Source organism: Python bivittatus, unplaced genomic scaffold (assembly GCF_059951505.1).
Source record: "Python bivittatus isolate LINGU-HERP-01145 unplaced genomic scaffold, Pbiv_v1 ctg000330_np1212, whole genome shotgun sequence".
NCBI lineage: Eukaryota > Metazoa > Chordata > Lepidosauria > Squamata > Pythonidae > Python > Python bivittatus.
The window spans coordinates 40914814-40931655 of record NW_028277058.1 but is presented as its reverse complement, the minus strand read 5'-3'; the positions used below and the strand labels follow the sequence as shown (position 1 = coordinate 40931655).

Sequence of the window (16842 nt, the reverse complement as noted above, 5' to 3'; positions counted from 1 at the left end):
TTTAGATGCATCACATAGTATAGCCTCCTTCCTGACACTTTGAATAAATGGCTACTACGTGCACAAAAAGAAAGAAGCTATATATATAAATATGCCTACATTTAAATTTACGGGACCATTTTGTTGAGGGACTTGAATTGCAAATTTTGTTCTACTTGATATGAACACTGCCATTATATTTCCTAGGTACCTGGAAGGAGGAAGGATTCTGCCTATAGCTATTACTGAAGAAAACTACCTGAAATTTCATATACTTACACAATAATTGTACTTTAAAATGCCTCCCTATTATATGGCTTGCAATATATAAATATATACAAGACATATAACTTGAAAGACATCATTTCACCACCTCAGATTATTGTGGTTGCACAAAACTTTAGTCTATTTTCCTCTACATTCCTATTCTTGGAGAAAAGTTCATTTTAGCTCAGAATGTTTGTTGCAAAAAGTTCTGAGTTAAACCTTCAACGTTTCAAATTAAGACACTAGGAAGAGCTTGGGTCTGCTTCACTATCTGGAGAGCTTTTGTCTCAAGACATAGTGAAAGACTGTGCCCCATGCCCAGCACGGAAGGAAGATTCATCTGCTAGTCCAATCAGCTTTCAGTAATGAGATGGGAAGAAGCACCATCCAGTTCTTTGCCACAGGCAGCCCATTGTCTTGGGCTGGCTATGCAGGAACCTCTGCTAGTTAGTCTACCTGACTCCTCTAAAGGCAAAACACTATTTGGCACAACTGCAATCTTCTACTTAAGAGATAGTCCTTCCCTCCCTTCCAAATTACATTCATTTGTGGAAATCAAAGCCATCCCCAAGTTTAAGCCCAGCTTACATTTTCACTGTTGACATCAGCTTCACTGGGACATCCAAAAAGCTCTCGCCTCAGCAAGTTCCCATCATATTCTAGGAATGTCAGATAGAGGTTGCGGAAAAACTCCACATGCTTGTTCTTTACTCTCAACTTTTTGGGTGAGTTCCAATGTATCACCTGGTAGAGAAAACAATGCAGGAAATTAAGGCATCAAAACTCAGCTTTATTGGTTTATCTCCTAAGTATCCTTTTGTTGTTTTTGTATCTGCCAATATTTGTTCCTTCTCAGTACAGAAATCATAAAAGCATATGAATGGGAAAGGTGTCACTAAGGGACTTCCACATTTACTTTTTTTTTAAGAAACCAAGGAAAATTAATAACAGAAAATCCTACCTATTGAATCCTACCTATATGATGGGCTCTGTCCTACAAATCTGCATCTTGGGCAAAGAGATGTGTGAAACATGTGCTACATTTTGCCTAAACTAATCATCCTATTAGTTACCACAGCTTACATGCTTGTTTCTTCACAAAAATTAATTTAAAGGGTCACTTTACCATTTCTCTACCCTCCAATTTAAATCAACAATCCTACTTTTGGCAATATAAAGGGAGATGATAAAAGATGAGAATTAAAGGCTCTCAGGAAAAAGCAGTGAGGAGAATAAAAAAAGAAATGACAAATTAGAAAAAAAATGATTTTATGGAGGTTTTATTTTAGGTATAAAAAGGATTCATTGTTCCAAGCATTAATTTTATGCATTTGAAAAAGATCCAGACAATGTACATGGAGAAGGAAGAGAAAGAAGATTTTGTTGGAAACTCATCCAAACTTGAGCTCTTAAGAGTTTGTATGTCCATTAAAAAAATTAGATAGAGGTAAGATAGTCCTTGAAGTTGCAAATATATTTTGCTGCCATTGATTGCCAAGTGCTGAATAAGCAACAGCTGCATTACAGCTTTGCAAACTGTATCTTCCTGACATTTCCTATTTCTAGTAAGAAAACATCTTCTTTAGGTAATGATACTAAAGTAGTTTGAAGTTTCAAAGGGTCACTGACTGGCTACTGAGGAAAAGCCAGTATAAATGAGTTATATGAAACCAAGAGAACATAAAATATAATACACAAGTTTAATTCAGAAGTGAACAAAAATACCCTGGAAAAACATCTCAGAAGAAAGAAATTACCTCAAACATGCGGAAAAATATGTTGGCTAGAAAATTAGGGCAGCTGTGCCACACTATGCCTTTTGTTGTATAGTATCTACAGTGGGGCAAAAAAGTATTTAGTCAGCCACCAATTGTGCAAGTTCTCCCACTTAAAAAGATGAGAGAGGCCTGTAATTTTCATCAAAGGTATACCTCAACTATGAGAGACAAAATGGGGAAAAAAATCCAGAAAATCACACCATCCGGGCAACGAAGGAGTGGCTTCGTAAGAAGCATTTCAAGGTCCTGGAGTGGCCTAGCCAGTCTCCAGATCTCAACCCCATGGAAAACCTTTGGAGGGAGTTGAAAGTCCATGTTGCCCAGCGACAGCCCCAAAACATCACTGCTCTAGAGGAGATCTGAATGGAGGAATGGGCCAAAATACCAGCAAGAGTGTGTGAAAACCTTGTGAAGGCTTACAGAAAACGTTTGACCTCTGTCATTGCCAACAAAGGATATATAACAAAGTATTGAGATGAACTTTTGATATTGACCAAATACTTATTTTCCACCATGATTTGCAAATAAATTCTTTAAAAATCAGACAATGTGATTTTCTGGATTTTTTTCCCCCATTTTGTCTCTCATAGTTGAGGTATACCTATGATGAAAATTACAGGCCTCTCTCATCTTTTTAAGTGGGAGAACTTGCACAATTGGTGGCTGACTAAATACTTTTTTGCCCCACTGTAGTTTGATCTTTGAAACTGCATGCACAATGCAGTGGGATGTTCACATAATAAAGTGTAGTAATATTATTTATTATTTAGCATGCTCTGAAGAAATAGGCATCCCTTTTTAGCTCACTGCATAAAATCCAAAAAGCAGGGAACACCAAAGCATTAGTAACAAGAACTTGCCTTCCTCTGTAGAAACAGAAAAATAAGTTAATGCAAGTCGTAAAGGAAAGAGCACTTAAGCGCCAGCTAAACAGTTTTAGAAGAAAGTAAATGATTTTTCTTAAGTGCAGAAGATGGAAACTATTGGTCAGCTAAAAAAAAGTGCACTATTTAAAGGAAGAACACAAAGTAGGAAAAAACTTGGTACATGTATATCAACTCAATCCTCAAAGTTTAAGGATAATTTCCTTTCGAAGTTCCTTTATATGATTATATGCCATCAAGTTGTTTTCAATTCCTAGCTACCACATAAATAGATTTTCTCTTTTATATGACCTTTCCACAAATTCTCACCCTGGAATTTTGAACTGTGATATTTGCTAAGTACTGTGCAAATTACAAACAAAATATTCCTAATGAGCAACTTATTGTTGCTTTGCTGAGGCAAAAGTTCACACCTTTTACAGACTGGTCCAAAAAGTACAAAAATTAAGCTTGATTTGATTTGATTTCTGTTTGAATTTAATCTAAATTAAATATAGCTAATATATTATTTTCCAGTTTAGTAATCATTCCCCCTTTTGTTATAATAGAAACGAAAGGAACAAAGTTCTGAGGTCTCTGGGGACCACATCTCAGGGGCCTTGACACACCTTTGCACTAAATTTTCATTCTACAAAAGGAATTTGGGCAGTTTATCAGGCTGCCCATTTATGCATTGCCAAAAAGAAAGGGGGGAAAAAGGGGGGGGGGAGAAAATGCATGATTAAAAGAGGGCACAGAATTACATAAAATTTATATGTGTTAATTCAATTGCACAGATACCAATTTAGAAATAATTACTGTAATTTGATGAGCAATACAATCGTTACACCAGTTGGAGAAAACTGTGACCAAGGGGCCTGCTCTCCAAGTGGCAATTACTGATAAGCAAAGTTCAAGGCCATGTTATTCCTTCTTCCAGTTCTGTATTTTAAACTGGATATCAACTGAATAGCCCTTCAAACAGAGGAGTGTAGTTTGAAATAGACCACATGGCCATACTATTATTTGTTCAGGATTTTGGATGAACTTGATTTGGATTTACCAAGCTTACATGAATACCAGCCACCAATCAGATATGGGAGAACATTATTATTGAAATGAAACCTTGCAAGAAGATGCATTCATCTATATAAGTGGTTTTCAAACTTGGAAACTTTAAGATGTGTAGACTTCAACTTCCAGAATTTCCCAGCCAGCATGCTGGGAGTTAAGCCCACATATCTTAAAATTGCCAAGCTTGAGAAACACTGATTTAGTCCCCCCCCCAACTACATTTCTGTCTTTCTGCATCTGCAGTACATATCTAGACCTTTTAGCTGCTATGGCAGAAGTCCATGGAACCTAGAGTACTACACAAATCCTTGAAGATCAATATGACCTCAGTGAGAATAAGTCTTAATCAAATCAGGGATTAGCACAAAAAAGACTAGGCAATTACATACATTAATAGCAGCTGACTGGGCAGCTACAAATTGAAAAAGTTTTTGTTTGTCCAAAAATTAATGGGTATCAAGGACTTGTTGTTTATAATGTCATCAGGAATGAAGGATGTGTCAGGAATCTATATGTGAACAGAAATTAATGGAGCCTACAGGAAAATAAATTAAAAGATTAGTGCCACTTTTTTTCAGTGGTGCTGGTGGTAAGGAAGCATGTAAAGGGTAAGTATATGTTCAAATATTTAAAGGACATAAGGAAACAACATACAATGCAGAATTAATTTATTTTGTAATTAAAATAATTACAAGTCATTCAATATGTCAAAATACATGAAATGGACAATGGCTTCCATAAATATAATATGTTTGTGATGGCAAAGGCAACAAGTCACTACCACCACCAACAAAATAGGATACAAATATTGTTGCAGAATCATGTGATGGCTGTTATGTTCAGTTAAAACAAAATTGAAAAGTAAGAGAACAGAAAAGTGCAAATGTCCCCTTATTTGGAAGACAGATCTTGCATAATATATAGGTTTTACTAAATGACCACAATCTAAAAAGTTACTTTAGAGAAGTAACTTTTCTCAATAATCTGTTTGCCTGATGGGATTTTTTTCTTCAACAACACACACCATTGCCATATCACAAAATTTTCTTCTTCTTCTTCTTTTTTTTTTTATCACCAATTACTTTTATTTATTTTATTTCCAGATTTATAAGGCCTCCCAACTCAGACAGTGTGACTCTGGGCAATGTATAGCACAAGGACACAATAAATCAAAAAGAAGAAGACAACAAGAAAACCATATAACAACAGACAATGTATAAATACAAAATTTAAAATGTAAAATGGCGACCAAGCACACAATGAAAGAATCACAGGGGGGACTCCCACTCAACAAGCCCCTAATGTCTAGGGGAAGAGCTAGGTCTTAATGGCTTTCCTAAAGGGGAGAAGAGTTGGAGCCTATCGTATATAGGCGTGTGCATGTGTGAGATTGCTCCAGAGAGCAGGGGCAACCACAGAAAAGACAATGTTTCCTAGGTTCCATAAGATGACAAGATTTAAAAGAAGGAACATGGAGCATGTCCTCCCTGTGGGAGCAAGTGGGGCGGGCAGATATTCTTGGGAGAAGGTGGTCCCTCAAGTAACTCAGTCCTATGCCATGTAGGGCTTTAAAGATAATCATCAGCACCTTGAATTACTTCTGGAAGCCTATCAGGAGCCAGTGCTCCTCTCAGAATAGCAGTGTTACGTAGGCATAACAAGCTGCACCCATAACTACCTGCACTGCTGCACTCTGGACCAGTTAAAGCTTCCTGATGGTTTTCTAGTGCAGCTCCATGTAGAGTGCATTGTTGGGAGGTGACAAAGAGGTGAGTGGCCATGACCTGGGCCTCCTAGTTGCGCAAAGGCTCCCTGGACACAGCTGCCACCTGTTCTTTGAGCAGGAGCTGAGAGTCCAGGAGAACCCCCAGATTGTGCACCAAGTCTGACCACAGTAGTGCTACCCCATCCAGAACCAAAGATGGAAACTCTGCAACTCCCAGATCCAGGGCACCCAAAACCCATAGCCACTCAGTCTTGGCAGGGTTGAGCCACAACCTGTTCTTTCCCATCCACACCCTCACAGCCTACAGACACTGGGAAAGAACCTCAGTAGCTTCACTCTCTGATATGATAGCAAACTGTTTGATTATTTGAAAAACGTACAGTAAGTCCACAGGCTTCTTCGGGTAAATGCAATTAGTTCTAAATTTCTTTTGATCCTGTCCTGTACTCCTGTTTATCCTTATAATCCTTATAAGGTTAGTATTAGGAAAGATGAGAAAGCCATGTCTGCAAATTCATTAGGTATCCCATATGCACAAGCTTTTGAGCAGAATCTAAATGCAGACTTAAAACTATTCAAATGCGTTAATTTACAACTGAACATAATATTGTTACTGGAAACTCATATGAATAATTAAATCCTAATTCTTTTGGAATTAATAATATGCTCACACATTTCAGCCTTAAGAATTATAGTACTGGCAACCAGTTGCAACATTTTAATTTAGCCTTTCTATTCTAAATCTCATCTCATCTCATCAACTCTATTCTATATAAATGCCCAAATACAGATTACAGGTATATTTTGATCTGATCTTGGTAGGCTTTTGCACATTTTGATACTTCCATTTTATAGGTCAGTAAACAGTACAAACATTCTTCCTCAGGGCTGCACGAGAATTTCATGCAGTCCACAGTTCTAAATGGAATCACCCCAATGTGCTTCTCTCTGAAGATCTTTCTGCCCTTCATTTTTTAAAAATATAAGCAGATTTTACAAAGTAGCAAAATTACAACATGAATAGGTATTTTGGTTTAAAATTTGTCCACAGATGTAGATTATGTAAAACAGTATGGTAACACAAATATATATATATATTTTTTAAAGTCACTACATACTGATACAAAAACAGCACACAATAGACTACTGCAGTGGAAATGAACACTAATGTGTACCCAGAATATACAGATTCTTTATCACTCTTCTTACTACAACTACATGTGTGGCCAGATCTATAGTGTAATGAAATACACACACACACACATATATTACAATTGCTCTTCAAGAAAATAAAAATATAGGTTTGTATTTTTCACATGTACAATATTGGATTAAAGGGCAAATACAACTTAAAGATCACAATACTATTTAATTTAGGGAAATAGTGGTATTTTACAATATCTATTCCCCTTAGGCTATATCTGAGAATATGAGAATTTTTTTTAATCTGCTTCAGAAATGTTTAAAAACATATGAATATCATAAATGAAAGTCTCCCATTTAACATATAAGTATGGCACATTTACCAACAATAGATTTACAGTAATAAATTGGATTGTAGCAGAAGAGCTTTCTCGAACCTGGGTCTGTTAGATACATTGAAGTCTAAGTACTGTAATCCCCAGCCAGGATGAGATCAGGTGGAAAGTTCCTCTGTTGACATATACATAATCTTGCATAATTTATCATAATTCGTCATAACTCATAACCCCATATAACTCATCTACGATTGATGCCATCCCCTTAAACACCCTTGTACCCGCAAAATAATTTTTAATAAACAAACAAACAAATAAATGGAAAACTTCTAGAGGAAGTAGTTACCCCTGATTTTGAATACTTCTATGATCAGAGTGGCCTAATCTTCGTTACAGCCTTTCTGACTATCTTTTTCCCTATTGACATGCTTTACACAGAATTCCATGAATATTTATCTTTTCTGTGTTTGAATGTTGAACTATCAGCAACCTGACCTTTCTTGAACAGAAACTTCCATTTAATGCTACTCCAAGTCTTTAGGAGTTATGCTCAAAAGAATATTAGCCCTTTTAGGAGTTTGGGGAATTTAACTATGCCATTATGGTGAAACAGAATTAGCTGTACCCACACTGTGGAACTGAAGCATATTTGCATTTCAAATTGATGGATCAAAGTTTCCAAAAACTAGGAAAGTAATGGAGGTTTGGCATAATGGAGTACAGATATTTTAAGGTCAGGATCATCAGTTTTGTCCTGCAGAGCTGAAATGGTCTGGGAAAAGAAACCTTCCTTAACATTGGAAGTATTGGAGCTTTGGTAAAGAAAAAATGTGATATTTGATACTGGAGTAAGAAAAGGTAAGCTTGCATTATATAAACAAGTTTAGGTTTGCATATTCTCTCTTTATGTCATGAGGTAAACAATATTCTTGCTGATATGCAACAGGACTTACAACCATTTGTTTAATGACTGTTCAAAGTTACAACGGTGCTGAAAAAAAATAATTTATGACTGGTCCTCGTATTTACAACCATTGCAGCATCCCCATGGTCATATGATCAAAATTTGGGCACTTGGCAACTGGCACGTATTTCTGACGGTTGCAGTGTCCTGGGGCCACGTGACTGCAATTTGTGACCTTCCCAGGGGGTTTCCAACAAGCAAAGTCAATGGGGGAAGCTGGATTCACTTAACTATGTGATTCGCTTAATGACCACAATATTTGCTTAATGACTGTGGCAAAAAAGGTTATAAAATCAGGTACAACTCACTTAACCGCATCCCTTAACGACAGAAGTTCTGGTCCCAATTGTGGTTCTAAGTTGAGGATTACCTGTATATCAAAGCCAATAACCTGTGGTTCATCCTCTCCATTTATTTATTTATATATCACATTTATATAGCCGCCCATCTCACATGAAGTGACTCCTTATCCTGGGAACCATATCAAATGGATATAAGCAAACTGGCAAACTATGATTTGCTATTAATCAGAGTGGGAATCTGTTGGACTAGGCAATCCTATATGCACAGGGAAGGGTCAAATTGTAGCAGCTAGTACCATATTATTTAATTTAAGTGATCCCTTGGTGGTTGTGAGGTTCTGGAAAATTCCCTGAACTTTGCCCTGTTGTTGTCCTATTTACTGTTCCTTTCTTTTTCTCTCATGGCATGTTTACATAGAATAACGTCTTTCCTCCTGCCTCCTTGTGAATAGTGGTATTGCCTGAACTGTAAATAAAGCACACATGTGTTTATGAAGATGGTTAAGAGGGGCATTTGGCTCAAGAATGGAAAGAGAAAAAAGAGGAGAGAAAGAAAGAAGAGACAAAAAGCAGTGTTGAGACAGTTAAAGTAGTAATCACAAGACCATCCAATAATTTCTGTTGCTTACCACATCTTTTGTTGCATGGAATAACTCATACCATGCAACAGAATAACCATGCAGAGGAGGAAGAGAATACATAAATGAATTGATCTATGTATTTACTTATTTATCACACTTGTAGGCCACCATTCAGAACAACTCTGAGTGGTATACAAATTAAAAATCAAATCAAAAATCAAAACCACCAAAAGAAAAAAATGGTCAAACAGGGAGATAACAGACACAATGACAGCAAAACCACCCCACTCCAGGCTTTATATCATACCAAGCCCAACACCTGGGGAAAGAACCAAGTCTTTAACGCTTGTCTAAAAGAGAGCAGTGTTGGGTCTGATTGGATCTCTAGGAGGATGTTGTTCCAGAGGGCAGGTGCTGGGAATGAGACGGTATGCCTCCTGGGTCCCATAAGGTAACATTGTTTAGTAGAAGGAACCCAAAACATGTCATATCTGTTAGATACTAATGGGATGGACAGATACTATGGTAGAAGGATGGTCCCTCAATTAACAGGCCCTATGCCACAAAGGCCCCTTCATGGATCACTGCCTTGTCGTGGCGAAGGGGCTTGCGTAACTCAGTGAAGCCATGAGCTATACCGTGCAGGGCCACCCAAGACAGACAGGTCATGACAGAGAGTTCTGACAAAATGTGGTCCACTGGAGAAGGAAATGGCAACCCACTCCAGTATCCTTGCCAAGAAAACCCCATGGACAATGTTAAAAGGCTAAAAGATATGATGCCGGAAGATGAGCCCCTCAGGTCGGAAGGTGTCCAATATGCTACTGGGGAAGAGCGGAGGGCATTTCCAAGTAGCTCCAGAAAGAGTGAAGCGGCTGGGCCAAAGCCGAAAGGACGTTCAGCTGTGGATGTATCTGGAAGCGAAAAGAAGGTCCGATGCTGTAAAGAACAATATTGTATAGGTACCTGGAATGTAAGATCTATGAACCAAGGCAAGCTGGATGTGGTCAAACATGAGATGACAAGATTGAACGTCGACATCTTGGGAATCAGCGAACTGAAATGGACGGGAATGGGTGAATTTAATTCGGGTGACCATTATATCTACTACTGTGGGCAAGAAACCCTTAGAAGAAATGGAGTTGCACTCATAGTGAATAAGAGAGTGGGAAAGGCAGTAATGGGGTACAACCTCAAAAACGACAGAATGATCTCAGTGCGTATCCAAGGCAAACCATTCAATATCACAGTCATCCAAGTCTATGCCCCAACCACTGATGCTGAAGAAGCTGAAGTTGACCGCTTCTATGAAGACCTACAACACCTTCTAGAACTAGCACCAAAAAGATGTCCTTTTCATCATAGGGGATTGGAATGCTAAAGTAGGAAGTCAAGGAGTAATCGGAATAACAGGCAAATTTGGCCTTGGAGTACAAAATGAAGCAGGGCAAAGGCTAATAGAGTTCTGTCAAGAGAACAAGCTAGTCATAGCAAACACTCTTTTCCAACAACACAAGAGACGACTCTACACATGGACATCACCAGATGGTCAATACCGAAACCAGATTGATTATATACTTTGCAGCCAAAGATGGAGAAGCTCTATACAGACAGCAAAAACAAGACCAGGAGCTGACTGTGGCTCAGATCATGAGCTTCTTACTGCAAAATTTAGGCTTAAATTGAAGAATGTAGGGAAAACCACTAGACCACTCAGGTATGACTTAGATCATATTCCTTGTGAGTACACAGTGAAGGTGATGAATAGATTTAGAGGATTAGATTTGGTAGACAGAGTGCCTGAAGAACTATGGACGGAGGTCCGTAACATTGTACAGGAGGCAGCAACTAAAACCATCCCAAAGAAAAAGAAATGCAAGAAAGCAAAATGGCTGTCTGATGAGGCTTTACAAATAGCTGTGGAAAGAAGGAATGCGAAAAGCAAGGGTGAAAGGGAAAGATATAAGCAACTGAATGCAGATTTCCAGAGAATAGCCAGGAGAGATAAGAAGGCCTTCTTAAATGAACAATGCAAAGAAATTGAGGAAAACAATAGAATGGGGAAGACTAGAGATCTCTTCAAGAAAATTGGAGATATGAAAGGAACGTTTAGTGCAAAGATGGGCATGATAAAGGACAAAAAAGGCAGGGACCTAACAGAAGCAGAAGAGATTAAGAAGAGGTGGCAAGAATACACAGAAGAACTATACAAGAAAGATCTTAATGTCCCTGATGTCCACGCTGGTGTGATCACTGACCTTGAGCCAGACATCCTAGAGAGTGAAGTCAAGTGGGCCTTAGGAAGCATTGCTAACAACAAAGCTAGTGGAGATGACAGGATTCCAGCTGAGTTATTTAAAATACTAAAAGATGATGGTGTTAAAGTGCTGCACTCAATATGCCAGCAAGTTTGGAAAACGCAACAGTGGCCACGGGATTGGAAAAGGTCAGTTTACGTTCCAATTCCAAAGAAGGGCAACGCCAAAGAATGCTCAAACTATCGCACAATTGCACTCATTTCACATGCTAGCAAGGTTATGCTCAAAATCCTACAAGCTAGGCTTCAGCAATATATGAACCGAGAACTACCGGATGTACAAGCTGGGTTTCGAAGAGGCAGAGGAACTAGAGATCAAATCGCCAACATTCGCTGGATCATGGAGAAAGCACGAGAGTTCCAGAAAAATATCTACTTCTGCTTCATTGACTATGCAAAAGCCTTTGATTGTGTGGATCACAACAAACTGTGGCAAATTCTTAAAGAGATGGGAATACCAGACCACCTTACCTGTCTCCTGAGAAATCTGTATGCGGGCCAAGAAGCAACAGTTAGAACCGGTCATGGAACAACCGATTGGTTCAAAATAGGGAAAGGTGTACGACAAGGCTGTATACTGTCACCCTGCTTATTTAACCTATATGCAGAGTACATCATGAGAAATGCCAGGCTGGAAGAATCACAAGCCGGAATTAAGATTGCAGGGAGAATCATCAACAACCTCAGATATGCGGACGATACCACCCTAATGGCAGAAAGTGAAGAAGAACTAAAGAGCCTCTTGATGAGGGTGAAAGAGGAGAGTGCAAAAGCTGGCTTGAAACTCAACATTAAAAAAACTAAGATCATGGCATCTGGACCCATCAATTCCTGGCAAATAGAAGGGGTAGAAATGGAAGCAGTAACAGACTTCATTTATTTGGGCTCCAAGATCACCGCAGACGGAGACTGCAGCCATGAAATTAAAAGACGCTTGCTCCTTGGGAGGAAAGCTATGGCAAGCCTAGATAGCATATTAAAAAGCAGAGACGTCACCTTGCCGACAAAGATCCGCATAGTCAAAGCTATGGTTTTTCCAGTAGTAATGTATGGCTGTGAGAGCTGGACCATAAAAAGGCCGAGCGCCGAAGAATTGATGCCTTTGAACTGTGGTGCTGGAGAAGACTCTTAAGAGTTCCCTGGACTGCTAGGAGGTCAAACCAGTCAATCTTAAAGGAAATCAACCCTGATTGCTCATTGGAAGGATCGATAATGAAGCTCAAGCTCAGATATTTTGGCCACCTAATGCGAAGAGAGATCTCTTTGGAGAAGACCCTGATGCTGGGAAAGATTGAAGGCAAAAGGAGAAGAGGACGGCAGAGGATGAGATGGTTAGATAGCATCACTGAAGCAATGAGCATGAAACTGAGCAAACTCAGGGAGGCAGTGAAGGACAGGAAGGCCTGGCACAATATGGTTCATGGGGTCACGAAGAGTCGGACACGACTTAACGACTAAACAACAATGCCACAAAGGGCTTTATAGGTGAAAACCAGCACCTTCAATTGCTCCTGGAGGCTTAGTGATAACCAGTGTGTCTCACATAACAGAGGTGTTACATGGGCATGCTGTGACATGCCCATAATTGTTCATGCTACATTTTGGATCAGCCAAAGCTTCTGAGTGATCTTCAAGGGAAGGACTATGTAGAATGTATTGCAATAATCCAGACAAGAGGTGATTAAGGCATCAGTGAACATGAGTAGGGTCCACTGATCCAAGAATTGCACAACTGGTACACAAGATGTATTTGTGCAAAAGCCTTCCTGGCCACTGATACCATCTGCTTTTTAAGCAGGAGCTGTGAGTCCAGGAAGACCCCCAAACTGCACACTAGTTCTGTCTGGGGGATGTAACCCCATTCAGAATTAAAGATGAAAATTCCCAGGACAAGTAGGTCCATTACCTAGAGACACTTGACCTTGAGAGATGAGCCTGAGCCTGTTCCTCCCCATCCAGACCCTCACAGCCTCAGGCACTGGGACAAGACTTGAGCAGCAACATTTGGTCTACTGGGGGGAAATATACAATGGAGTATCATCTGTTTGCTGGTGATACCTGATCCTGTGTCAATGGACAACCTTGCCCAGCAGCAAGGATGGTAGCCAGTACCACATCTTGTGATAATGAATTCCAAAGTTTAATTACAGGTTGTGTAAAAAAAAATGTTGTTGTCCTCTTTCACCCTGATTCCACAAAGCACATGCAAATAAACTTCCTTTGGAGCCCAGACTAACACTCAAAACTCCCTGAATGCTATCTTGGGGAAAAAAAGAATTGATGTGTCTAACTGATGAAAGTTTTTTTATTAGCTTGTTCATATAGCAGCAAACCAATGTTTGGTAGTGCACTGTATATCACTGCCGCCCCCCGGGGGTGGGGGAAGAAACATTCAGTCTTGAGCTGAAGAATCTCCTATGCTTCAGACTTCTTAAGAAAGAAGTTCCCTCTAATACAGAGAAAATACTTTTTTCCAAACTGTTCCAGCTCTATTATGGTACATAGGAAGATTTTGGTTCCAATCTCACTGGGAAGAGATAAACCTGTCTTCTCCTACATTTTAGTGTGAGAGCATCTAGAGTTGTCCTCTTCTGTTTGAAGAATGTGATTGGCCTGTTAGGATAGTCAAGAAAATGCCAACCAGTGTAAGCTGCATAATTGAAGGAAGAGTCACTCACCCTAACTTTCTGGAAGTGAGTTTGCTTTTGAAAATGCAGGCAAATATTGCTATGTATCAAAAACAAAGAAGGCCAAGGATCAAGACAAGCATTCACAACCAAAACTCCATCTAGTCCTATTTATAGGACTTGTGAGAGATACAACAGATGAAAAAGAGCTGTGATGAATTTGAAAGGACTGTTTTGGGTTATAGCTCTGAAATAATGCAAATGTTAACAGACAAGTTTCAAGGGTGATTCTCTTTCAGAAAATATAGCCAAGGAAGATGTGGTGACATATAACCATATTTTTCACAAGAAGTTATTTGATTTGGCTCACTGTAGAAGCAACAGCTGGTTCAGCACAGATTATGTTTAACGTGATGGTACAGCTGAACAAGGGCTGTTGAGGAAGAGATTTGGGGGAGGGGGAATATTTTTAATAATTAAAATCTAATGCTGAAATGAACTTCTATTTAACTTTTTTTTCTTTGTCGAAAAAACAGAAGTTTTCTACAATTATTTTCAGTGCCCAAAACATCTATGTTGTATCCTTGACAACCAGCAAATTCTTTGCCTGATTCCTTCAGTGAGGTCACAATTCATTGTTGCAGAAAATCAGAGTTAATTAACTTGTTATATAGGATTTCAGTTGCTGTGTGGACTTTGTCAATTTGTTGGAGGTCAAAACTCTTCAACCTGAGGAAAAACTTTCTATTTTTTAAGTTGGAATGCAGTCTCTGACCTAAGGTTGGGCAACATTTAGTGGCTGAGGCTGCAATTAATATTTGTGGGAAGAACAAGATACAGAGTTGATGGAGTAATGATGTGGTGGGTGTAGACAAGGCTGAGATTTTTCTAGTTAATCATAGGGTTTAGGAGATGTTTTTGGAGGATTTGTTTTATATGTCTTTTCAGACTTACATTACAGTTGTAATATGTTTTCTGCCTCAAAGTTGCAGGAACTTGACCTTGCAGTTTTCAGCATTCATGGTCAGAATGCACATAGGCGCTGCGGAAAAGGAGAATCAGGGGTCATGGATTAGTTAGAGCGCTCTGCTCTAACTGAATATTTAAGTAAGCCTTGTTAATTTGGGTGGCACCCAGATTGAAAAGGGAGCCACTATTTATACAGAGCTATGCTATGCACATACTAAGAATAGGGCTTCAATTCAATGCACAGGCATGGGAGTGACTAATTCAGGGAATTAAAAGCATACATGCAAACCTGTCCCTAACACCTATGCAGATCCTTTATAGATCTTTGTATATTAAATCTGTGATCCATAATCCCGTTAATGCAAGTTCTTCAAGTCCTGTGGTCTTGGGATGCTTGAGGAAAGTCTGTTTGCATATCCTTACTGTTGTTTCTTGTCAGCCCTATAAGGTAGACCAGAGTATGAAACCTAAGGTGTAGGCCTAAAGCAATTTTTATTAGAACAGCTACAGTAACAGAACTTTGCAAGTCTGAATGTGTTTCCCTCTTTTATCTTCATGTGAATTGGTGGGGGTGGGGTGGGGGTGCTGTCTGAGGCATTTTTGTAGACTACTTTCTTGGTCTGGGCTCAAGCCAACTTTTATCTGATTATTGCCTTGGTAACAGATCTTCGCTCTGTCCCTCAAGGCCATCCTCTATACTCTCTACGTTTCTTTCTGTGGCTACCCATAGCTTAAAGGAGAAGCCAGGTCCAGCAACCATGGCCAAAACAAAGGCAAAGAGAGACAATGGCAAGGTAGAGACATAATAAGGCAGGTTGGCTTTGTCTTAGTATAGTGCATGAACTGAGCAAAATGTAATTCATTAAATTAAATAGATCCTGGGTTAGCACAATATGTGGGACCCAGCCCAAAACAGGGCTGGAACCCCTGGATGAAACAAGACCTTGGCCATCTCAGAGAAATCCTATTTACTGAAGGTTTTTTTCTCAGAGAAATCGATCAATATTGTCTCATCAGCATTCTGAAGCCAACAGAACCCTTGCACAGATCACCCTAATGCACAGTAAAAGGCTTCTGTTATACAGGGGGAAAGGAAAGTGAGTAACAGCCCATAATGTGATGATGTCAGCACTGCTTGGGCTTTCACCCCGTCTCTACCCAATTATCATCCAATGCTGGGCAGAGCAAGGGCAAACCTGCTGGTCTTGACCCTGCATTGCATCTTTTACCTGCTGGGAAGACAAGGAAGCAGCTTATCCTGCAATATTAGTGAGAGTAGGCCAGTGTTTCTCCACCTTGGCAACTTCAAGATGTGTGGACTTCAACTCCGGGAGTTGAAGTCCACACATCTTGAAGTTGCCAAGGTGGAGAAACAGTGGTGTAGGCACACAGAAGCACTACTTTGGTGGCAGCCCTACACTGAGTCCAAACAAGCCGAAGTCTGAGAAGAGGCTGAGGAAGTGGAGAAAAATCACTGCCTTTGTCCCACATAAGCTGGCTCTCATTGAAGTAAACAGGAAACCCAGAGGACTAGCACAGAATAAGGGAGCCAAGGCAGCAGGGACAGAAAAGCAATCCTTGCCAGAAATTAGAGGGATGGGAGAAGCAGTGGCTGCTGGGGAAGGAAGTCTGCTTGTTTCTCTAGGAGGCTGATGAAAACAGAGGAGAATTTGGCTACCTGAACCCAGATTCAGAGGATAACAGTCATCAGCTCTAAGTCTTCTTAAATTTCATATGGCCATATCAGGAAAAACGTTCCTGAATTAGGGCAAAAGATTTTGTAAATGTCGGAAGGACTCCTCCCCGCAACCCCTCTCCCCCCCAAAAGTGAAGGGACATTTTGCTTAACTAATTTCAGTTGGATGGTTAATCAAAGAAAGTTAATAAACATTTAAATCACTTTCTTCCCTAACTACT

At 39.5% G+C, this 16842-nt stretch overlaps 1 protein-coding gene across 2 annotated transcripts in view; it reads right to left on the bottom strand.

The window, feature by feature from the left end:
* Positions 1-16842, bottom strand: part of LARGE1 (LARGE xylosyl- and glucuronyltransferase 1) — a 356507-nt gene that overhangs the window by 39537 nt on the left and 300128 nt on the right. For both annotated transcript variants that reach the window (XM_088141083.1, XM_088141084.1), the window contains exon 10: positions 835-990. In XM_088141083.1, the coding sequence (XP_087997209.1) occupies positions 835-990 (156 nt within the window). The remainder of the gene's footprint in view (positions 1-834; positions 991-16842) is intronic.